The sequence below is a fragment of the Agrilus planipennis genome, unplaced genomic scaffold (assembly GCF_000699045.2).
Source record: "Agrilus planipennis isolate EAB-ADULT unplaced genomic scaffold, Apla_2.0 scaffold158, whole genome shotgun sequence".
Classification (NCBI taxonomy): domain Eukaryota; kingdom Metazoa; phylum Arthropoda; class Insecta; order Coleoptera; family Buprestidae; genus Agrilus; species Agrilus planipennis.
In genome coordinates, this window is record NW_020438924.1 from 237,158 (window position 1) to 263,971 (window position 26,814).

The following is a 26,814-nucleotide window of genomic DNA, read 5'->3' on the forward strand; positions in this document are numbered from 1 at the left end:
ATATATACTCAAATTTTTGATACTTTTTGATATATTACTTAGGGTGAGTCTTTCTTTTCGTAAAGAAATGCGTCCGCTACCTTTCTTAATTGTTTTTAAAAATAAGATAAGAACTAGTAAAGCTGAAATTGCGAACTATATCTGAAGGTATCTTAAGTGATAACTCAATATTCATGTTTTAATTGAATATGGAATGGCAATTGCTACGTTAAACTTTGTACTTATTTCTGCTTGCAAAAAGTAGTAATAGTTTTAATATATACTCAAATTTTTGATACTTTTTGATATATTACTTAGGGTGAGTCTTTCTTTTCGTAAAGAAATGCGTCCGCTACCTTTCTTAATTGTTTTTAAAAATAAGATAAGAACTAGTAAAGCTGAAATTGCGAACTATATCTGAAGGTATCTTAAGTGATAACTCAATATTCATGTTTTAATTGAGTGGCAGGACAATTGCTACGTTAAATTTTGTACTTACTTCTACTTGCCAGAAATATTTCGATTGCAGTATTTTGTAGAAGGTATCTTCTTGAAAAGACCGCTCGTATTTCAGAAAAATACCACTTTCCATGAAGATGATCGCAATACTTTAATACCTGTAAATAAAACCCATTGTCAAAATAATTTCCGTATAAACAAATAGCGACGTTTTTAAGCAGACTACGTTAGATTAAGAGTTTATTGAAACTACCAAATGAAGATTGCAATGCCAAAGGATACTGTTAGTTCCTTAAGGCAAACGGCCCTCTGTTAAACTCTTTGAAACGTTGGATTCTGGTACTGGGACCTGTAATCAGACACCAGCACAGAATATACAATACCAAAGTTTCATTAGATACAACTACATTTTTAGTTATCGTATTATTGTATTGGTGTCTCATTACATCTATGAGTAAATAAGATAAACATTTACTTTTCTTATGTTTCCAAAAGCTAAATTAAACTTTTACTTCTCTAGAAACTTAATGATTTTTCTAATTTGTGATTTAATGAAAAATTAATCTGTTTCTTTCTCAGTTTCCAAAACTTTGAAGAAAAGCAACTATCAGAGAAACGGTCATTTTCATTTGAATCTTGGTGCCTAATTGTTTTCGCATCTGTTTAGTTTTCAATATGTTTTTTTTGTCTCCCCAAAGCTTAAAGGATAATAATCGTGGTAGTCGCTAGGATAACGCCCGCATGTCTGAGCGCGTTGCCTGTCACGCGACGGCGCGACAGTTTCCGCGGTGATCGATGAACAAAGTCGCACCGCTCCGCGACCAAGTGCGCGGATTTCGCGTGATCGCGAACGGCAGCGTGTATGCGTGTGTGGCGCTCCTCCCACAAGCACAACGCAACCGCAACAATTTATCGTGTACGGGGGCCATCTTGGTTTTTCTTATACACGAAGGATACCTCCGTACCTACAATATAATTTATATATTTTATTATATCATAATCATAATCTAAATAAACTTTACTTTTCTGATACTTGGTATTACCAAACGCTATTTTCAAAGTTAGCAGGTATTTCCCGATGTAGGAAAACAAGAACTTATCCAGGACTGCGCAAATTATCCGATAATCGACGAAGATAGAAAAAATGTTAATTAAATTTTCTTTTCTGTTTCCTTGAAGGGAAATAGTTCCCTGTTCAGTAAGTCTTATTAAAAACTGAGCTTATCTTTAAATTTTCCCATAAGAATTAAATAGTTTATAATATACAATTAAAGATTGACCGGGTACCCGGCTTGAATCGGGATTGGGACAGGTCGTTTATCCTAATTTGTATTATATATTGATTACTATTCTTAATTATTTGTTATTTCGGTATGGTTCTTTCTATCGTTGCAACGGTTTCAACCTTCTCGTTGAAAATCCGCCAACCAAGAATTAAAATTTTATTGTTTTAGTGTTTTAACGACTTTTGAATAGGACTTAATCTGGTTTAGGACTTTAATGAGGGTGGTATTTAACAGAAAGCTCGCCAGAACGAAAGCATGAACCATTAGCCGTGGTGGATAACTGGGTACGCCAACGAATTGCCACCGGTAGCGATCAATTTTCCAATCTTCCATTTTTGATTCTTCACAAGATTATTGTTACTACTGTAATATTGGCATGATTATTATTGTTGCTACATATACTTCACGAATGTTTAGAAATGCCTCCCTAATATATATAACTGAGAATCATCCGATTTTTTTATCTGTCATCATTAGAACATACGCTATATTAGGTTTCAACCAATACCAACGAATAAGTACGCAAAGATTGGAACTTTTTAAGGGGAGATATGGAAAAAGATTACAGGGGGTATACAAATCGGCTTTGTTTTGTGGGGTGGTTTATTGAGTGCGCCGCAACAACACAAAAACATCGCCCTCTCTTTGTTACCGAACACTCTTTATATGTCAATCAATTTTGATTATGTTCAACGTCGTCACCAAAGAGCGAATCGTGTAATAATATTTGGAGCATATTTTATGTTTAAATATACAACATAAAGTTAAAACACACTTAAAATCAAAATTGTAAAAAGCTCGAACAAAACAAACGGAATTTTTCACATTAAAAAAGATAAATGCGTTTTGGCCAGTGTGCAGCCATTTGCGAGAATGTACAAAAGGTCAGTAAAAAATTTAATCAATATGAGCTTTTAATACTTGTTAGGTATATTACATAGCAAAATATTTTTGTGGATAACCAAACAGGTAGGTTTTAGTAACTCTATTTATCTCCAAATCAGGATTTGGATAAATTTAGAAGATTGGAGAACTTTGGTGGTGTTGTAGAACACTAAAAAGCTCAAATCCCAATATCAAAACATGACACTGAGTGTCCGAAGTACTTTTCGGTAACAAAGTTACCTTCATATAAAAGACTGCAAGGGACATTCTACATCAATCTTTAGTTGAATTTAAAAAGGATTAAAGCTCAATTAAACAACTTTCAACGCTGTAAATAATGACCAAATCCCATCTTTAAGATTGAGGGTTCTCTTCTCTAATCATAAACTTTTAATTCCTGAAACGTCTACGATCCAAATCCTAAAACACTAAAAATCTCAAATCCCAACGCCAAGACACGACACTAAGCGTCCGAGGTACATTCAGTCAACAAAGCTACCTCCTTCAGGGACTGTAAGGACTCGGAACTTCCTACATCCACCTTTAATTGAATTTGAAAAAGATTAAATCTCAATTAAACAACAGCTATTAACGCTGTAAATATATAATAACCAAACCCCGTCTTTAAGATTAATCTAATCCTGAGCTTTTACTTCCTAAAAGGTCTACGAACATAATCCTAGAACACCAAAAAGTTCAAATCCCAACGTCAAAACACAACCCCGAGCTTTCGAAGTTACTTTCTTCAGGGACTGCAGAGAATTCAGAGCTTCAGTCCGTGAAGGAGATAACTTTGTTTTCGAAAACTTCTTCGGAGGTTCAGTATCGTCTTTTGACGTTGGGGTTTGAGCTTTTTAGAGTTCTAGGATTTGGATCGTAGACGTTTCAGGAAGTAAAAGCTTAAGACAAGAGACGATGGGGTTTTGTCATTATTTACAGCGTTGAAGAGTGTTGTTTAATTGAGCTTTAATCCTTTTCAAATTCAATTAATGGCTTATGTAGAAAGGATAAAGAACCAATTTTATTATATTTATTGAAGACGATTACGTTGAGAATTATTTATTTTTGTTTTGTAGCATTGGTCGAATTTTATTTTTTTTTAAGGACGCGTTTTTTTTTTTAAAGGTCTGTCTGTGCGTTTGTAGGCAGGCAGGCAAACCGTAGTATAAAACTACGAAAGGTATACCTACGTATTACAGCATCGAATGCAAGATTTTTATCGGAAATTTACAACCGGTCCTACCGATTCACGGCGGGAATTCTGAGAAATGACACTTTTAATTCCTGAGCGTTGTTTCAGTGGTCATCGAGATGAAATGTGAACAAAAAAACGTCACCAATAAATATTTATTTGACTGCAGAGCCCATAAAACTAGTCAGCTTGTTAATTATATCCAACGAGTAAACACACGCTTATCTTTACGAACACAATGTCTAGATACAAGTTGTGTTAGACCCATATAGCTGGTGTCCCAACTGACCAATTAAATAAGTAAATAACAATCCATTAATTTAATTTAATAATTTCAGCGTTACTTCACTCATACTTTATAAAAACTGTACAGTTATATTCAACGTGTTCTAAAATTAAGATAGTAGCAGCTAGGAACACTTCGATTAGATTACGATTTTAGTTTCGGAAAATGCAATTAGGTACAGTGTAAACTCTTTATAACGTCACTCGATTTAACGACAAACTCCTTAAAACGTCGAAATTGCTTGACTGGTTGGTTTACATTGTTTTCTATACAATATTACACTCTATATAGCGTCACGCTCACTCTATTTAACGACAACAATGCGGCATTATAAATCATTAAGCAGTACTTTCTAAGTTGCCGAAATAGATAAGAACTGCAGCTGTGTACGTTGTTGAAGAAGACGATCCTGTCCCTCCACCAAGCATCAAACAAGCACTTGATACAGCGAAACTATTAAAAAAATACTTTTTATATAATCAAGTTGATCCAGCAGTATCTCAAGATATGAGTAAGATACGTAACAAAATACAATTAAAATATTGGAGCAGCAAAATACATCAGACGAAGATAACAGGCTATACGCAATGTATGAATAATAATGTTCGTGTGCAAAATGTTTACTATATTGGTAAATGCATATTATTTTAGAATAGCAAAATAATATCTTTTATTTCTCTCGATTTAACGACCACTCTTTATAACGTCGAAAAATGTTCAGTTCCTTAAGTGTCGTTATATAGAGTTTACACTGCATATAATTTTGTGATAAAAGATATCCCACATAAAGTGATTTGCATTAACGACCCTGAAAGAGAAACTATCAGCTTCATTAGTGACAGCAAAGGGTGTAAATTCCCACAATTGTCGTCTTCTACAAAAATGAAATCGATAGGTAGATACTTCTTCTATTTTGTAATTAATATCATTAATAGAACTGATGGTGCCCTACATTACAGTAGTAAGCAGTTGCAAGCTTCTTTTTTTGATTTGCATTTGCATTTCTTATATCCGTATGTCTCTTCTGAATCTCGACCTTCTTAAGCAGTGGCAGCTCGCCGTGAACAAACCAATAATGACTATTCAATATTTCATTTTCGAGCCTAAAAATCTATTGCATTGTTAATGGGCTGACTTTCCCAAAGGATGACTGACCATCATGCACGTCTACATCGATACATCAAAACCTAATTAAACTTTTAATCATTATGTTTTGATGCCACGATGAACTTTTTCTGTACATACAGAGACATATGTGGCAGGACACGACCCTCCACTATTTCCTATCCTGAGCTAATCTTCGCATTTCCCTAAAACTAGAATATCTTTAGCTATATCTGTGTAACAGTAATCTAATATAGGTCTACCTCTACCCCTCTTAACTCCTGCTATTGCTTCTGATTTGTCTCTAACTAGCCCTTCATGCCCGAAAAGGTGTCCTGCCAACTTATTTCGTCTATTACATATTGACATTCTCCTACCACATTGTTTTTAATCTTCTCTATCCACGGTATCCTCATCACTCGTGTTTCAGACATAAAACTTTTCGCGAAATTTCTAAATTAACCGTTCGCGATCACAGAAATGATTTCGTGTTGTTAAAGGCGACTCGATCCTGCACTATCCTTTGTTCTATGTATATCTCTTCTGCCCCTTCCATCCTGAATTATCTGACTTCCTGGGACCTTAACGTATTCGCTGCCACTGCATCTTAATGTAATCAAAGAATTGCAATCGCGATTGTCGATCGTTACTGGGTAGTAGTTCGCATTCGCGTGTATTTGTGTGTGTGTCGTATGTAAAGTATCTATATAATGGAATTAAACTTAATTGGCGGACTGTTTATGCAAAAGCGGCCCGTAAAATGGTTTTATTCGCCTGGTAACTTAAATGCTAATTGACGTTCGAAATGTATTGCCAATAAAATTTTAAATTCCGAGACAACAAGCCCGGTGTCCTGCTGATCGTCCGGAGAGGACCTTTCTCCGGCGGTTGTTACGTGAAGAACCACGAGAGTAGCCAAAACCGTGAGAAAATTTACTTATTCAAACGTTAAACTTATCCAATTCGATCTTCTAATATAAATATCGAAATTTAAATGGCACAACAGAACCATGCCGGAGGGAAAATCTTCAATGACAGATGCTCATTCCCAATTAAATATTCTGAGACGTCAATTTTTCATTCTTTTGGCATAAAAAATTATAATGGATGCTCGATTATCTGAATCTTGCGTAATTTCGACCAAAGAAACATCAAAACAAAACAGTATGGAGCTATATACTACAGGGTGCTCCAAAGCAGAAAGGTATACACCCCTCGTACGTATAGGTATATTTAACAAGTGTTGACATTTACGAAATTGTTATTATGAGAGCCTAGCAACACTAAAAAGCTCAAATCCCAACGTCAAAACACGACCATGAGCTTTCGAAGTTAGTTTCTGCAAATAATTCAGATCTTGAGCTCCTGAAGGAAAAGGAGATTTGTTACCGAAAACTACTTCGGAGGTGAAGTCTTTTGGCGTTGGGATTTGAACTATGAGTAACTTTAGAGACTGTGGACAGCATGTGCTGGGGCCATTTGACTGTGGGACCCTAAAACCATCAGTCATTATTTTAAATTTGAATTCCGGGAGCGGCAGAATTCGTTGTACGTTTGCTGTAGTCATGCTACAGTATTCAATACCTGAAAAGCCACAACCACAAATCATTTACCGCAAGCGCAGCTTTCGCATACCTAATGTTACTATATACACACATACGTGTCGTGATTGGACGAAATTAAAATATTTTAGGGGTCCATGAAATGCATGGTAGGAATATATATACGAGGTCCATTAGCGTTTAATGTTCGTCAGATTTCACGGGGTTCTCTTTGTTTTGCTAAAAGCGCGTTCCGTGCTAACGCCACATTCAAACCGACGTTCATTTATTTTTATAAACTCCTGGTAGGTACCTACCAGACCCGTGTACGACCAACAGCTATTATCGGTAAATTATCGTGTATCCTTCGCACCTGGATAATACACACCTTTTCAGGATTTGCGCCGCGTTCGTTTCTACAAATGGACAGACAATTTTGTTGGCGGAGTTGGTGGTGATGACTAAAAGCTTCACGTGCGCGAGTTCCCAAGCGGTCGTGATCCGAAAGCGTTCTGTGGTCGATTTAAGGGCAAAAGAGTTGCCCTAGACCTCCCTTTGTCTCCACTCGGAGGGGTACATAAATATTTGCTTGTCAAATTTGTGATTAGTTGCAATATTTCACGAAAAACGATGCTACAAACAATCCGAATCTATTTAAGCGTACCATCATCTATGTGGTCTCTGTATGAGTTTAAAGGCATTGGTGAAGATTTAATCGTTAAAACGCATCAGAAAAACTCTTTACTGCTGAAATTTAACTTTGTGGGCTTAAAAATTTCCTCTAGTTGACATATAAAGCTCGATTAATGCTATCTGCAAGTCACGGTCTACTGGCGGTTAGAACAAAATATCGCTGGAGAGAAATACCGCCTTTAATTGACATCCTGTGACTTGGCCGATAGTATGAATTGGTCTTAAGAAACAGTCAAAACATGGTCCAGTCAATTACTCGGGAAATTTTTTTCCTTTGATCTAACCATGACTTGTCAGATAGTATAGATCGGACTTAAGGAATAGTCCAGTTACGGTCCAGTCAATTAAAGAGGTATGTATTTCTCTCTAATGATATTTTGATCTACTAGTGACTCGACCGTGACTTAATCGATTATTTATATTATTCATTATTAATTAACCAATGATATTTTAATAACCGTGACTTTGCCGATAGTATTAATTGGGTTTAAGGAACAGTCATGTCATCGAGCAGTCAATTATCTACGGTATTTCTTTCCAATGATATTTTGATGTAACCGTGACTTGATCGATAGTATGAATCTGATTTAAGAAACGTTCAAGTCACGGTCCAGTCAATTAACCAATGATATTTTGATATAACCGTGACTACACCGTGACTTGACCGATACTGTGAATCGGACTTAAATAACATTCAAGTTTAATGGTATTTTGATACAACCGTGACTTAACCGATAATATTCATCGGGTTTGAGGAACAGTCACATTATCGTCCTGTCAACTAATTGGGGCACTTCCCTCCAATGATATTTGGTCTAACCGTAACTGGACCGTGACTCGACCGTTGTATAAATCAGTAACAGTCAACTTTTGATCTGACCGTGACGGTATCGTAACTTGGTTGCAATGAGGAGGTTCGAGTTCGGCTGTATTTCCATAGAAAACATATAATACCTTTGGGGTTAAAGCCTTTTTAAATCGTATAAATTGTTTAAAAATCCTTGTAAAATCCTTGTTTCTTCTAAAAGGAATCTTAATTTAAGACTTCTAAGTATCTATTTGTTTCATTATTGTTTTCGTATACGTACGCCAATAATGACCAGCACACTTGTACATTGTCTCTAAACGTACAACCTTTTCCTGTTTTCTCATTCCGTAATAAATTGCGTGGGCGTTGGCTAAAAAAGCAAAAGAACCGTCGACGATATTGATAAACGTTAGTGACAAGAAAGTTATAAGTGTCCGGCAGCATACGTGTCGTACAAGCAGGAAGTCCGATCGACACGGCGACGAATTTTTAAAGAATAACGTATTGTCCGAACGCTGCATACGAACGGACAACTGGCACCGACGAAATTAGCTCTGTTCCGCATACGCCCACTTGATCGTGCACTGGGAAAAAAATCGTATCACTGGCGCCACGGAACGTTGATTTATTGTACGATGTCACATGTGTTGTTCTACCGAAAAGTTTTCTACTATGGGAGTCCAATCAATAAGAAATAGGCGAGGTAGGTTCGTAGGACACCTTCTCAGGTATGAAGGGCTAGTCGGAGACATATGAGAGTCTATTAGAGGCAGAAACAGGAGTTAAGAGGAGTAGAGGTAGACCTAGATTAGATTGCTGTCCGTAAACAGTTAAAGATAGTAAAGAGTGCAGGTGCATGTCCAACCAGCCTTAGGACTGACAACCTTATGATGTTTGGAATCCAAATCTTCATAGGGTAGGATATCTTCTCAGGTATGAAGGGCTAGTTGGTGACATATTACAGGCAGAAACAGGAGTTAAGAGGAGTAGAGGTAGACCTAGATTAGACTGCTATCCGTAAACAGTTAAAGATAGTAAAGAGTGCAGGTGCATGTCCAACCAGCCTTAGGACTGACGACCTTATGATGATGGGAGTCCAAATCATCTTAGGGTAGGAGCTGGACTTATGACAGTCATTTTTTTGGATCAAACCTCACTCGAAAAAAATTCCTTATATTTTTCACACATTTCTATTTACAGTTAACAGTATTTTGAATGGTAAAGGAAGACCTAGTTAACGCTGATACCACTTGATCAAAGTTAAGCACGTTTGTTTGATAAAGTTAACACCGTAGGTTAATCCTCCATTTGAGCTTTGTTGATTTTATGACAGGATCATGCGTTTGTGTGCATGTAAAGAGAAAATGTCGATAAAGCACGACCCGAGCTTCTGCCAACATAAGGATAAGGAATCAGTTGCGTATTTTTACTTCAACCCCTTGCAATGGTAACCTGCGATTAAAATTAATGATTCAACGTCTACGTGACTGCTCATTTTCTATCACACAATAAGAAAAATCTATCTAAATGCTTTGAAAATATCAATTTTTAGGCAATCCAGAAAGAACGTTGCTTATTCTTCTTATTTGCTTGATAAATAATAGTAATTTTTGAATCTTAGGTATAACAATTAATCGGCCAGTCTTAATAAGTGATATGGATTTTAATTTTAGGAAAATCAAATTGTATTCAATTTCAAAAATTCAAGTCATTTTATCAATTTTACAAATTGTTAGAGAATTTAGGGTAGAACAAGTATTAAAATATAGTTTGTGTTACGATGTTGATCCTAAGGGACAAAATAAATACAAAAGGGGTCGAGACTGTGACGAAGAGGGGGTTGATTGCGAACGGTGTCTGTCTATCGAAAGTACTGCTTCTCTGCTGAACTTGCAATGTAATTGCTGCAAGTAATGGACTAAAATTCGATTATTTTTCGATGATTTGATTAAAAGAAGGGAAGCAAGCGCGATAAACAACATTACTGTCAAGCTAAGTAAAGTAGCACAGAGATGGTTCTGTGCGGAATCCGACCCCTTCAGTTCTCATAAATCTACTTAAACTTGTTCTCCAATTTACATTTGCGAGTGCAACAAAATTAACAAAGCTTTCTTAACATAACAAGGGCGCTCAGGTTATAAAAATTGAGAGAAAGCTATAGAAAATCGGGATAAGTCAGGGAAACTCATAAAAGTAAGTGAAATTGATGGAAAAGTCGGGAAAATCGAGAGGAAAGTTGGGGGAATTTTTGAGACGTCAGGAAAACCGAGAGCAAAGTCAGAGAAATCATGAGAAAAATTAAGGGAATCCGAGAGAAAAATAAAGGAAATCGAGAGGAAAGTTAGGAAAATCGAGAGAAAAATTAGGAGAAATCGAGAGAAAAGACAAAGAAATTGCGAGAAAAATAAAAAAGATCGAAAGGAAAGTAAGGGACACGCAGAGAAGTAAGAAAACCTAGGGAAAAGTCAGGGAAATCGAGCTAAGGGAACAGGAAATCGGGAAAATTCAGGGAAAATAAATAAGTAACAGAAGCCGATGGAGAAATCGAGAGAAAAAGTTAAGGGAATTCCAGAGAAAAGTCAAGGGAAACCGAGAGATAAGTAATGGAAATTAAGAAAGAGAGAGATTAGGAAAACCGGGAGAACACTAAAGGAAATTGGAAGAAAAGTCAGATTAACCGAGAGAAAAGTGAGAGATATCAATATATTCTAGCATTATGAATGAAAAAGAAATATTACGGGAAAAACAAAAGAAGGCAAATGCGTCATCATGGACAAGTAGATGGTTGCGTTGGGGTTGAAATACGATACCTGCTAGACGGTTTCTGCCGATGCTACTATCTTTTCATCTAAGTAATGTAATTAAACGAGACTGTCGAGTCCTGCAACTGCGACCTATTCAAGCTAAAACTTAACTGACTTCTCGCCAGTTTTCAGTTTACCTAATGTTTATATTAATTGAGCCCCGCGTTCTAACACAGAAGAACTTTTTTTCGAAAAATCAATGTACATACTTAGTGAAATTAAAATTTTGACTGCAATTAATGTATTATATATCACACAAACTATAAACCTCTTGGTGCTTTCAAAAATACAGGAAAATTATCTACTAAATTTGTAACTAGAATATTTCGTTAGTATATCATGACCAGCCTTCGCACTAATTCAAAAATTTATTAGTAAACTAGCTTTAGAATACTTGTAAAACAAACCATTGTAAAGGATTCAATACGTTATTGAAGATTGAATAGTTTCAGGCTGTGGTGTAGTAAAATAATTGTAGTGTTAGTAATCGACAGATTCCAGAAAGTGTTATTTTTTTATAGTATTATAAAAAAGATTCAACAAGTATATACACAGTCAGAGCCCTACCATGCGTTTTTACAGTCATCAAGCATTAGCTTCTCTAGTGATAACAATGATCACAAATATTGTTTATTATTATTTTTGTACATAGAGATTGTAAGAAAATGTTAAAAGACCGATTCTCAGTTATCTAATTGTAAGTATCTATGTAGTATTGTGTAACATCCCGCAATAAGGATCATTATGTTGATCTTTTTTAACGTTAGGGCCGAACTGATACGTATCCACCCTGGTAGACAGTGAGTCCTGTGGATTCCGTTGTTTGTTGCTTTCGTTATTTATTATACCTGTTGTTTGTATGCGTATATCTGCTCTACTCCTTTGTCCACTATATACAGCCAGCACGGAATTCCTCGAAAACGAAAATGCACGCGTATATATACGTGTGTATGTATAGAAGGACTAAGGAACGAAAGTCATTCTATTGTTTTTAACTTTTTGTCTCTGACCACTGTGAAGTCGAGATGCAAAGTCAATTTAAACGTTTGCGATCGCGCATATTTACAGTAGGTTATTTATGTATCGGTAGATAACTACTTGATGAAATTCCACGATATCAAGGAAAATAATACACAGCAGAGGATTTCATTAATTTTTATTTAAAACGCAATTTAGCAGTAAATACTCCAGCTTGAACAAGTCACAAAGTTTAAATAAAAGTTAGTAAAAATCTCCATTGTGTATCTATTTTATTTATTATTTTGTCAACTGAGTTATTTAGGGTTTTACGTAGATTGGAGCTTTTTCTATCAAGGATTTCATACTACTGATAATAATTATTCCTGTTCTCGTGTTATTATTAAGGTAACAATAATAAAAATAATTGCAATCACTACAAGCTATACCACTTGGAAAAGTAAGGAATGTCCTTTCGAGTAGGAAACGAAGTAGGTACATCAATTTTTGTCCTTCATAAATTCCCGAATCAAAAACTTGATACACAATCAGAATTCCTTGAGCTAATGAACGATAGATATCACGAGAATTTTATGATAATAACTAATAATACGAATAAAATAGGAAGACGGTCAGACAGGGATGCACACTGTCACGGGACGCGATTAACATCATTAAAGACAGTTCAACTGCAGGGATAGATATACAGGGGCAACAGATTAATATGCTTAGATTTGCAGATAAAATAGCAGTATTAGCATCTAGCAAGGAGGAATTAGAAATAGTTTTAAATAAAATGGAAGCGGTATTGACAAAACAGTACTGTATGACAATAAATAAATGTAAAACAAAAATACTGATATGCAAGGGAAGAAAAAGTAGGGAAACAGCGAATATAAAGATAGGAGACGAAATATTAGAAGAAGTGGCCGATTTTAGGTATCTAGGAAGTCAGATAAATCAGGACGGAAGGAGTAGTAGGGGTATAAAGCAGAGGATAGTGCAGCGTCCAGTCGCCTTTAATGTTCTTCATGCTCGCAAACGGTTAATTTAGAAATTCAAAAAAGGGGCGCGGTGGAAAAGAAAAGGTTAGAAATGTGGTATTATAGGCGAATGACGAGGATACCGTGGACAGGGATGGTTAGAAATAAAGAGGTATTAGAAAGAATAAGAGAACACAGGACTCCATGGAAGTCAATAAGAAATAGGCGAGATAGGTTGGTAGGACACCTTCTCAGACATGAAAGTCTAGTCAGAGATATATCTATTAGAGGCAGAAACTGGAATTAAGAAGAGTAGATGTAGGCCTAGATTAGATTACTGTTCGCAAATAGTTAAGGATGTGGGTTGTTCTAGTTTTGGGGAAATGCGAAGATTAGATAGGAAAGAATGGAGGTGCGTGTCCAACCAGTCTTAGGACTGACGACCATATGATGATGAATAATACGAAAACTGTCTAAGCATAACAAGTGTTCTAGACCATAAGTTGCAACAAAAAACTGTATATGTATATCCTTGGTGGATAGTAGCTACCTACAGTATTATCAAAATGCATCATGCATAATTTCTGAATCCAGATATTCTGAAATTTTACCATAAATTATGAAGCGGATGTTTGCTAGCTATAGTGAGAGCCCTTCTTTTCTTTTCAATCTTGACGTTACTTGCGATTGTGCGATACATATGACTGACCAGGTATATGTAAAGTATGTCCATTTGCATTTCTATATGTACATACGTGTATTCACTAGTATCAGCCGTGTATTCTCATAGGAGAGATAGCATCCAGCAGGTTGTTTTCTTGAAATACCATAAAAATAACGAATGGCTGGCTTCGTACATGTAAGTAGCCGATAACATCTGTACAATAAGAAAACGTCAACGTCGGTGTCATCGCGGTTGTAGCTGAATCGGTCTGTCACTGATAAATGCTCTGTTCGTTATGTTTTTTTTTTTCTCTTAGTTCTTATTATTTGTTTTTCAGTTTAGACTTTAGACGAACGTTGCCGTCTCATCTTGCACGGCTTTTCGTGATACGGTGCGAGTGGGGGTATTTCCCGTCACTAAAAAATCGTCTTAATTAAAAGATTATTTGCCGCCCGTGCCGGTTCATTAATTTAAATGGGATAATAAGAGAATTCCCGATAACGTACATAGCTATCGATGTATACATACGTTTTTTCTACAATTTACATTTGTATCTTCCTTCACGTATCACATAACGTATGTTTGTTTCTTTAATATGTTCCGATCATAATTATAAGAAAAAACGTCTAGTAACTAAAACCAGTATCTACGAATGTCTTACTTTGGACTATTAATATATGCCCGAAAAACGAGTAAAGATTTACCAATTAATTATAGGGTTGTTCGGAAAGTCATTTCGTTTTTTCCCGACAGAGGATTTAATTGTATTCTTTTGCACCCAACTTCACAATTAAGCCGTATAATTTTTATATGCTTTGAGAGCTCATATAGCAAGGTTTGTGTGTGAAAAATTCCAATTAATTCTACGCAGTAGTTTTTGGTTGGTGCCCTTTTAAATATGGAGAGCGATAAGCAGCATTTTCGACATATCTTACTGTTTTACTACAGAAAGCGTAAAAATGCTGTTCAAGCCAGAAAGAAATTGACTGATGTGTATTGAGAAGGTGTGTTGACAGTACGCCAGTGCCAGAACTGGTTCGCTAAATTTCGATCCGGCAATTTTGATGTCGATCAGCTGGACAAACTGAATGATGCACTTCAACAGAAAAGCTCAGAACTAATCAACAGGAAAGGTGTAGTGTTTCACCAAGACAATGCGAGACCTCACACAAGTTTGGTCACTCGCCAAAATCTTTTACAGCTTGAATGGGATGCAATGCTACACCCACCATATTCTCCAGACCTGGCACCATCGGATTATTATTTGTTCCGGTTACTCCAAAATTTTTTAGACGGTAAAACCTTCACCTCAAATGAGGAGGTCAAAAACCTCCTCGATCAGTTTTTTGCCAGCAAAGACCAAAAATTTTATGAGCGTGGAATTATGCTACTACCGGAAAGATGGCAAAAGGTGTTGGACCAGAACGGTGAATATATAATTTAATAAAGTATTTGTTTATTATACGAAAACTGTCTTTCATTTCCACAAAAAAAAACGAAATGACTTTCCGAACAACCTTATAGTTTTTTTTTTTTGGGCGATAATTATAGGTATATATTAGTAAAAGTGATTGCACAAGGATAATCACCTGACGAATATCCTTTTCTTGACGATTTTGTAGTAACTATTCCTACACGTTCAACAAAACATAATTATAATATGGTTGATTTTTTCAGGAGATTTTAAAGACACTGTAGTTCTTTATCTAACTACCTAAATTTTGCCACATGTAATCAAATCTTTTCTGATGCAGTACAAATATACTCTGTTGTGTCTCTTCGAACCAAACGAATTTTTCTTATTCGTTAAGCTACTCAGGGAACAAAATCTTAAAATTCCGGAAAATCTTAAAGTTCTTTTTCCTACAGAATTTTTTGTATAAAGTTGTAAAAGTCGAACCTGGCTGAACAAGAGGAATTACTAAAATTCTAAGTCATACCTAATAGAGTGGGCGAACACGCCTGTTATAGGTAGTTATAAATTTTATTTATTTCTTTTAATTGAATGTTATCTTGAATATAATTTGTAAAGGTAACCATACTGTGCTAAGGTGATAATAAAATAGCTTAACAAGATGCCTTTTCATTTATGGTTTTACTAACGTTGTAGCAGTTTAGGCATTATTTTCTGTTTAATGGCCAATGGTAACATGAAGTAGCTGTACAATTATTATCACAAGCAGTAACAACCGTGGTAGAAGTTATCTCTCACATAAAGATTGAAGTTAAGCACACATCAAGTGTTATATGGCACTACAGATAAAAAATGCAACAACTTTTGCGCTGTTATGTACGCATGCCAAATGGTACTTTGTATTTAACTCCTAGTAGAGAATCATCTACTGTATTAACATCGGAGTTTCTTTCACAACGTCACTATCAATTTTATTTCTTTTTGTACCTACTTCAAATCGAAGAACTACACGAATTACGAAGTATCCTTTTTTTAAAATCACTAATACCATAAAAGATGTTAAAATTTCGCAATGGCAAAAATAAATTTAAAATCATAAGGTAACGAACGGAGTACATACAAGGTCTATTTAAAAAGTGCCACGAATTTTGTGTTTTTTCAAAAATTATTTATTTATTTATTTATGAATATCTATTTTGTCCTCTTCAAAATAATCCCCACCAAATATTATACACTTGTGTCAATGTTTCTTCCAATCCTCGAAGCACTTCAAAAAATCATGGCGTTTGATGAGGGCATACAAAAATCCATTTACATATCATACATATGTATGTACAGAATGAACACAATGGTTAATATTAAATTATAAATGGTAAACTACTCTATTTTCAACCAATAGCATTCGCGATCAAGTAGATATTAAAAGTTTGACTCCACCCTGACGTTGCAAAGTCAGGTGTGAATATAATAGCTATCCTTTAGGTATATGTACAATAGACACATATTCGAGTCTGTATATATAACAGTATGTGTAACATAATGTATTTACGTGTGAAGTCACTTGCGTATATACCGAAGCTAAAAGCACCAATAGGGTGCTTGCTACCTTTTACTCAAGTTCTTTGTATAAACTTGGCATGAATTTACATAAACTAATTATGGTCTCATTAAATATCATAAGACCTGATGTTGATGAAAATTATCTGTAAAATAATCAAGGGGGACAAATGCGTGAGTTTCTGTAACTAATTGGGTTTTTGATATCTCAATTAAAGTAGAATTATAATATTATCGTAATACAGACATTTTTATCTACTATTTTTGTTCTCATAATAATAAATTTCCGAAAACCAGGAATTTAAAATCGTTTATTAAAATTGGATAATAATATCTGCTATTGTCATGCATATAACACTAATTATCTTATTAAAACATAAAACAAATCTTATTTTCCATATGTTTCGGAAAATAGGTTTAAAAATGTGCCAGTTTAACTTTTGAACCCTAACTTTCCGGCTATATATGCATGACAAAAAGGATACATTTTTTCGTTGACATCATTCCTGGATGCCACCTCTAGAAAAAAGGAAAACTTACACGGCTGCTCTATTATTTTTCCAATAATGATAAAATACACGATCCATATAGACGTCCTTAGTCTTGGTATGAATAAATGGAGCAATTAACAGACAATTTTCGCTAAGTAGCATACGTTGTTTAACTGTTTTTCACGAATGTAATAGATTGTGAAACAAATTAATTATGACAGAGAGCAATTAGCATATAATTGTAGTAATTCAAGCCGATTAATCCTTTCTATAACGTTCCATATATACAATCGCCAGAATATTTCGATAACATGTACCTAATAAAGGTAAATATTCTATTCAATAGATAAATTAAATAAATATTTATCAGTTGATATTTAATTGATAGGAGTATTTGTTTTTTAATGTATTTGCAAAAAGCTATGAATATTGACCAAGACATGCTTTCTTTGACAATTTCTTGAAAAAGGACAAAAATACACAACCTTCCTTTACACCTACCAAATTTCTATCCTTAGGCATTCTTAATCCTTCCAAGGGAGGACGGATTATAAAATGCATAAAGCGACGATAGTTTTCAAATGCATCTAACGTAGATGATTGTTTTTTAGTGGTGCAAAGCAAAAGTACCGTATTCTAAATGAAGCAGTTTTACTACCTTACTTAATAACTGCAGAAAAAAAAAACTTTTTGTCAAAGCATCGTTGGTTGCTCGTAAGATTCAAATGTTCCGAAGATCTTGAAGATAATAAATGAGCAAGCCCGTAGAGTCGTTTCTTACTTATTTTTTTCTGTTCGTTCGCCAGAGTTTGGTTGACTGCATTAACGACCGTATAAAACTCTAACGAATGGCCGGCAAATAAATCAAGATAAATATCAACAAATGAGTTATTTGGGCGTAAATTTAAGCTTAAACAAAGAGACACCTCGTGGACGATCGCGACCTTCGTCAATTTTGACAATGATCTGGCGCCACGTCACCTGCTGAATCTGCCGATTTACTTCTCTCTATATGGATGAGAATGAGACACGAGAATTCGGAAAAACGATAAATTTAACTGACTTGTTGTCAACTATCAACATCAAAACTTTTGCCAGACAAATCAGCACTGTACAATCTGCATTATAGTAGTTCTGGAGCCCAGGTGAGGACCCAAGAAAAATTAAATATGTTTACAAGATTTTTCTAGCTTCTCTTTGTTTATAACTTTTCCCGAAGCAGTAGATGTTTTATATTTCACGTAAAGAAGACAAAATCAGAACAGGTACATATATTTCGGTGACATCTGTCTTATATTATTTGCAGCCCGTCTTATTATACATATATACGTAAACGCATGTGGAAGCACTTTTCAAAATTAGAGGAAACAGATTCGGCTACGGTCGGTTAGTTGAAGTCGTGTCCATTGGAATTTAATTAGTTGATGGACCGCAGCAGCGAAGCAAAAAGGACGAAACGACAGTAACGATCCTGATGTTTATATGAAATTAAACCCGGAAAATATAATTCATCAGAGTTCGTCATCGCTGTCAACACTGATTAAGGAAGTCTTTGAGAAATAAACTCGCAAACGAAGCTGATATTTTAAAGAAAAAGTGACGTTTTAAATGTTTTATTGTCAATTTTATGTGTTTAATAAATGAAAAATTTAGGAAATCGAGCACAAGAGGGAAATGCACGAATCGTCGACTGCAGGATCCTGAATTGGGTACCTATATATTCATTATCATCTTGATGATTATCATAGGCAGATCGTCGGTCCTAAGACTGCCTGGACACACATCTCCATGTCCACCTTTTCTATCTTGAACTAGTCTACGCATTTTTCTAAAATTCCTAAGAACATCCCACATTGGTTAAGGTCTACCTCTACTCCTCTTAATTCCTGTTTCTTCTTCTAATATGTCTCTAACTATCTCTTCCAAGTGTCCATAGCGCCCTCTGTTCTCCTACTCTATCTATCCTTTTTTATCCTCATCATTCGCCTGTAACACCACATTTCCAAGTATCTAATCATTTTCGCCGTGCCCACCGTCCATGTTTTGCACCCGTACAGACATACCTACACCTTTAACAATGGTTTTCGAATTTTTATATCAACTTCTTTTTGTTAAAACGGCTCGACCCTTTGTTATTCTTTGTTTTACATCTTTACTGCTCTTTCCAGCCTGAATGATTTGACTTTCTAGATACCGAAAACCAGCGTCATCTTATAAATTTTCGTTTCCTATTTTATGTTCACTCTTTCCTTACTTTTTCTTCCCTTGATACCTACCTATTATGAGGTATTAAATTTCAATTTTTACTGTCTCGTTTTTTAAATCAATTTACTCAATCAGGCTTAGGATAGAAAGGATAATGAGATACCAATGTTTCTTTGAAAAATTATTAATTACTCTAACGTCATCTTTTCTTAAATAAATTACGAAATTTTGTTTAATTCGTAAATATTAAGACACGAATGATGTATACGTTAGAAAAGATTAAGGCGCCGTCCCATCCGAGAAGTCCTGCCTTCCGGAGGTAGCGGTTCGAAATGGGTGGTTAATTTTTGACAGTAGATGACTGCTGCGTGCGAAACGTAATTTATTGCGTGTCGTAAAAACGCTGCACGTTCTTTTTTCGTCATCGTTTCCTTTAGACGGCCGTAATTAAGAGATTTATTATTCAAGTCCCGACTTTGGAATAAACACAACAGACAGACAGACATACTCATGTACACATTCACCCACACTATCATACTGCGACATTCTAAATTACGTATCATTAGCCATTGTCATAGCATAAAGGAAGCAGCCATGAAGGATATTCGAATAATTAGAAGTCGTAATTGAAATGCAACTAGAATTCTGATGCTAATTTTAAATAATAATTACAGATAGTTAAAGTTTTAACTGTGAACAATATATTCAATTATGTTAAGCTATAAAAACTTCAGATGTTAAAAAAAAGATAAGTTCCAACAACCACTGACTTCCTTAGAGTATAATTACTACATAACCAATGTTTGGTGAAACATAATCAATAATTGCTTTTGTAGTATGGAGACGTGACTTAGAATAAGTTAGTTCTTAATGTTTAAATTTTAAGTTGTTATAGTCATAAGAATTATTTACTAAGAAAATGTACATGTAGCAGCCAGGTCCTCGGACGCAACCCTGTCATAAAGTTTATTACCGTTGCTTAAAGAAAAAGACCTCTGGGACGGTCAAGAAGTACTGAGTACAGTACAATTTTGTTAAATCCCTACATCTTTTGACGTAAATACGTGTCAAAGGTCATCGAAAATACGATACTTTGATGAATAGTCCTGACTAGAATCATCAGGATAAAACCAAAGTTTCTGATTTTTTACGTTAAACATACGCTTTGTGTAAAATACTGTGGTTTCTTATCGAGATGAACCCTCGGGAATAGTATTTTTTTTCTGGATAAAAGGTACCCTATGTCCTTTCCTATACCCCCGACAATGTGTATAAAATTTTATTATAATCGGTTGAGTAATTAAGGCGTCAAATAGTAATAAACAAACCAAAATACAAATCTTTAAATAATGTTAGTTAGGACTAGGATGACGGATTTTCAGGACAACAGAGAGGTCCTATAAAGGATCTTCACTTCTGTACAACACACGGTCCAACTCATTTGCGTACTTTAAGTTGAGATAGATGCCCTGTACGCATGTCTATCTTAATTTACAGAAATGCTCAAAACGCTACAACGTCGACATAAAAAAATATCACTGACCGGCTGGCATACATTACCTTTCTATTAATTGATAATCGTACAACGTTCTGGCCATTTTTTTCGCTTGAGAACATTTTAATTCGTCGATCCGATATCTGAGTGAATGATAAACTTTTCTAGCCGAGTCGACGTTTCGTTCTCCAACCCAGTCACGCACCTGACAAACGAAACGATCAATCAGCGGCGGTCATCGTCAACAAGCTCGTTAAAAATGTACCCACACACACTTACACAAATGTACGTACACATACAGAATGAAACAAATGACATTCAACCCCGTGTCCAAATAACAACCACTGGTATGTATGCATGCGTGCCTGATGTGACTCTTATCGGATAAGTTAATCGGAATTCCTTTTATTCAAAGAAATAGGCAACCAAGTATGAGAACATTAAAAAATAAAAAAAAAAGGAAAAAAGGACCAGTTGTTGAACGAGGTATTTTTTGGTAATCAGCAGCGACCACCTCTTAGTGACCACATTTCGTTTAAAAAGGAGAAAGATTCATGACATATGACCCATTAACAGTCTAGCTGATGGTCATCTAGGGATCAAATCATTAATTTACTTTCAATAAAAGTAAGTCGCCACAGGGACTGCCAGAATGCAGATATAGTTAATACGAAACATTGCGAATTTTCCAATCAATATAGGCTATAAAACCTGGAACCTTATATACATAAAATTTTCCTACAAAGTTAACACTGATTTTTTAAAAATTTTAGTTTCAGGAGTTCGGGAAAAACGATAGCTATTTTAGGAGTTTTCATCCTCAGGCAGTTTTCGAAATGTGGGTAACTCATTTCTTAATTTGCGAGTAGTAATGTAATCTAGGTCTTTCTCTACCCATCTTCTTAACTTTTGTTTCTGCCTCTAACTAGCTCTACATGCCTCACAAGCTGTCCTACCGTGTTACAATTATCCTTTTCCTTATTAAGACTCCTGTTTTCTTACCCTAAATTATTATTATCATTATCGCATTCTCCGTTTTGTTTTATCTGACTTCCTAAACATCCTACGTCAAAAAAAAACAAGTATTTCTGAATTTCTTAAAATTTTAGTCATCTTATTATTGATTTTTGATAGCTAATTTTTGAAAAATATGCGTGTCAATATTATTTAATATTACGGTGTCAAGTTCTCGATTTTGCAACATACATTTTGCTCCGATTTCGTTTTTCGTTTTTGAGCTGTCGAACTAAATATTATAGTTTATTAGATACAATTAGCAAGGCGATGTAGATTTGTTAATAGGCATAAATCTTTATTTGAATTGTCATATTAATTTGGTTAATTTGAACAAGTATTTTTCATTTCTATTGGCAAAAAAGTTAGGCAACGAAATCTTAAATTATGTATCATTTTGATCAGCAATTCTAGCTTTTATTATTAAGTTAAACGAATACATTTACCAAATAGTCGACTTGGATTATTAATAAAATGTTCGAGCTTTTCTTGTATAAATTACTGTTCCAAAAATTAACGATTTGGCCAGTTCACAAATTTTCCTTGTCGTCGCCGATTCGTTTTTTCACTAATTTCGTTCTTTGGGTACACCCACGGGCCCGAATTTCCGCTCGACAACCGTCCATCTGTCAGCTAGAAATAAGAAAAACGCATACTCGCCTTTAATTTTTCTTCTTCTTAAATTAATGACCGGCATCGTTGGCGAAAATGTATGCTCTCAATTAAAAAGTGTAAAATACGTTTTGTTTACGCCCGAAAATGGACACTGTCTTATATTTTTTTTTTTGTAATAGACATACACACAACACTGGAACAGTGCCAAGTTAAATTTTCCTTACACATTTAACATTATTTTTAAATATTACAGTTCAACAAAGCAAAGTGTTTTTAATTTCTTTTCAAACATTCAAATCATCGCTTGGAAGAAATATCATCAAAAAATGTTAGAACTAAAATTCTTCAACACGATGGCCCAAATTCCATCAATCAGGCACTTTGTTCTCAAAACTTTTGCAAAACTGTTAGCATCTTTTTTCCACGACGACTACATATTTTTGTTTTGTGTGCATGCTACAGGCGTCGCAAGTCGTCGGTCTGTTCAACACGAGTTTCATATAAAAAGTGCCAAAAAAGTTAATGCAAACAGTCAATTAATTCCGTTGTAAATTACGATCTAATTTCAGCTGTTTTTCATTTTGTTCGCATACAGACGCAATGGGAGGCGAGCTATGGAGAGAAAAAAACGCTTGCGATTTGGCTATGCGCTTTCAAAAGCACAACGATTCACATGCTGCAGCTTTTTGGTGGTGAATTACTACGCCGGGAATTTATTATGTTGGTAGTTACCTTTGATCGTACAAGTAACACCATGTGTAAAACACGACAGTGGCGTTTGTTTTTTTGAAATGCGAAAACTTTTTCGTCACAAATGTGTTGCTGAAATTTACATCATCATCGGCATCGGCAATGGTAATATAATTGCAAAACTACTAACATAACTATAACATGAAGGAGAATTTACTTTTTTTTTTCGTCCATTACAAACAATAAGTTTAACATCAATTATGAAGTACATTATTAAATATATATGTTCCTACATGGTACTAATATTTATATTATTTATCTTTAAGATAGAACATCAAGAAGGACCTATTATGTTTATGGATATTGCTAAATGAAGTTTGAATTGAATCATGTTTAAATGAAGCTATAATGGAATGGATGGAATTTAGCAAATACAAATATTTAATAAGGAATTGGTTCGACCAAAAGGACAATGCAAGTTTCGTTCCACTCTTACATTAGTAAAGCATGATGGACATGCGTTGATGGTAAAACAAGATAATCTTTGATTATAGATTACGATGTTTTGTACAGAAACATAATTTGAGACAGTTATTTGCATGTTAAGTTTTTATAAACATTTTTACGTATATGTATAATGTATATAGATCTTTCTGAGTTAGCTATTTGTTTGATGGTGGTAGAAATAAGTTATTAGCTATGTTAAAATAATGGCCACTAACTAGTTTTACGTTATTGTCATTTGAATAGCTATAAAGGAACAAAAATGTTCTAAATATACTTCACATGTCAGCTATCGGCTTTAATGTTGGCGTTTACTATCCTACCCGAAGTAATTACAATAATTTTAACGTCCCGCTTATAAAGTGGCCGCCAAATGAAACCATCAAGCAGGCTTTGAAGTACGTGACAGTTGAAATAATCTATTATTAGGACTCGTAAGTCTTCGGGATTTATGTGGTCGCTAAGATGGTGACGAACGGGATGGTAAAAAAACGTGAAAATGTACGTCCTATGAATCCAGATTCTTTCACTAGTCTGATGGCAATTTATTTGGGGTGTTTTGATGGAAAAATATACACCTCTGGATGCGACCTGTTAAGCATTTTTTATAATATTTCAAGATGTGTAGTTTGTTACTTGAGATTCACAACACTTCTTCTTAATCTGAGATAATCTTAACTAAAATAACTAGAGCATTCCACATCCGTATCTATTTGTGAACAATAATTTAATCTATGTCTACTTCTACTCCCCTTAACTCCTGTTTCTGCTTCCAATATGTCGTACTAGCCCTTCATGCTTGAAAAGGTTCCTATTGACTTCTGCTCTCTTATTCGTTCTAATACTTTCTCATTTTTAAATTGTTCGATTGAAAATGACTCGACCCTGTGTTACTTCTTGATTTTTTTGAATTTGTTATATGGTAACCATCAGGTGCCCGCCATACTCTCAAGCAGTACTTACATTATAATCACTAGAATCACATTGATTTGATATTTTTTAGAATAGATAGAACCGTCGAAATTTCATTTGGATGATAAATTTGTTAAATGACACCCAACTTGTTTACTCGACGTTTGTAATAACGACGACGACAAAACATTACCACGAAACGTCGCCGCGACGCTGTCAAAGACGCGAGACGGCGACGATGTTCACATTTCAACGGTGACTATTATTTAAAGACGTACACCTACTTACATGAACTGAAACGTATGTCTATCGTAAATTAGCTCCTCTTAGCTTTATGTTTTATGATGAAAATGTTTTATTAAAAGTAAAGAAAAAAAATAAGCGATAAATAGGGAACATTTAAATTTGAATTTATGTTTGAATCTCATAGTCAGCAAATGAAAATAAGTCAAAGGCAACAACAAAATTGTTTCTATTTATTCTAATTTGTACCCCTACATGAAATATTCTTTTCTTTTTTATCTATATCCGATAGTAGGAAAGAAATATTGCTCCGGGTTTATTGTAATTGTAACTAAATAACTATTTTATGTTATTAATAGGTATAAATCTTGAAAAACAAAAAATCTGAGATTTTAAGGATTATTAGCGATGGACTTAACAATAGTTACGTACTAATATATACATAGAAACGATATTTTCGAAACAAAAATTAAAAAGGAAAGCGGAAAATTTATTCCTTAATTCGAATTTTCTCTAACTAATTCGAACATAATTGGCTGCATTTAGGAAGTTTGAGTTAGCAAGTCTGACTATAGTTTGTAAATGTCAGTTACTTTAGCTTATTGATGAGACATCCACCCGTCCCGTTCGTTTCCTTTAAAATAATACCTTTGTACATATACTGTACCTACGTAGGATGCACACGACTAATAAAATAGTAACCACATAGGTGGTGTGTGTCGTTGGCTAACGAGCGAACACAAGTTTTCGGTCTATTTTGGTGGCATCCGACAGTCGTTAATGTTTCTGAGTTGACAGGAGCAATTTTTCCACGTTCGTACTTCATAAAATGCTTATCAATTATATGACACAGCTTTGTTTTATATATTTACTGCTCCTTCCATCCTGAGTTATCCTACTTCCTAGATACCGAAAATCAGCTAATTTTTCGTCTCCTATCTTTATATTCTAGCAACGATCTTGCTGTTTTTAAATACGATTACTCCCTTGATTCAGACGAAGGCCTAATCCTTCACTCCCGAACGATTTATTTGGCGTTAGGGAGTGTCTACACCTTCGCGAAACAGACAGAGTCAAAAATTCAAAAAAGTATATGCCTCCTCTCTATCTACGAATACACTATATAAATATTTCGAGATTAGATGCAATCATCAAAGGGTGGCATCGTTTTCTGAAATCTACGTCATACATGAAACCTTCAGCCACCTTTTTAAACCTACATAATTAAAAAATTAACACGACGTCCGTTCAATAAATGCCAACCTAAAGCTTTTAGTGGTGACACGCTTTGTTTTAAGGGTTTGGTTAGTTTAGGATAGTTTTCAAAGAAGAACGATATATTTTCAGATCATATGGTTGAAAATAGTAAATATATGGTATTCGCTACCATACGGGGTTTCAAAAGGGAGTAATACTTTACTTTCATTCCAAGAAAAGTATTTTAACGAGGAAATTGCTTTTCCTGCGATTTCTTGTCCGCGGGGGATGAATATACACCTTTTTCTTTTCCAAAAAAAAAAAAACTTTTGAGAGTTTCGTTCCCACCAGCCAGTTATGCTGGTGGCGGATAGTCCTTCCGGACTACGCCGGAATATTAGGCGGAAGACCCTCTTCAGCATCCATTCAGGAATCGTAGGAATGGGTGGGTGGTGGTTCGGGTGAGAAAGTCGAGACGGACGAAATGAAGGCAGAAGAGAATGAAAAATTATCTGCTCCAGCATTTGCATAAATAATCCAAGGAAACCACAGAAAAACTTGGACTAAGGCAGACGGACCCGGAATCGAACCGACGTCCTTCCGAATGCTAAGCAATGGTCTAATACACCTCTAAGGCCATACCGCTCTGTCCACAGCAACAAGCATCTACACAAACATACCCATGAAAACGTATACCTACAAACGCAACAGGATGAAGATGTCTTTGAAAGAGTGGATTATCCGTCTGTCAATAGGCCTTCCTTTCACCGTTTCTCGATGACAAAGCACAACGAAGCGAGGTACATAGATGATCTATTTTCTATTGTATATGCAGT

At 35.1% G+C, this 26,814-nt stretch overlaps 1 protein-coding gene across 9 annotated transcripts in view; it reads right to left on the reverse strand.

Moving 5' to 3' along the window:
• Positions 1-26,814, reverse strand: part of LOC108740195 (neurobeachin) — a 234,135-nt gene that overhangs the window by 19,652 nt on the left and 187,669 nt on the right. For all 9 annotated transcript variants that reach the window (XM_018474421.2, XM_018474416.1, XM_018474424.2 and 6 more), the window contains one exon: positions 479-596. In XM_018474421.2, coding sequence (XP_018329923.1) covers positions 479-596 — 118 coding nt within the window. The remainder of the gene's footprint in view (positions 1-478; positions 597-26,814) is intronic.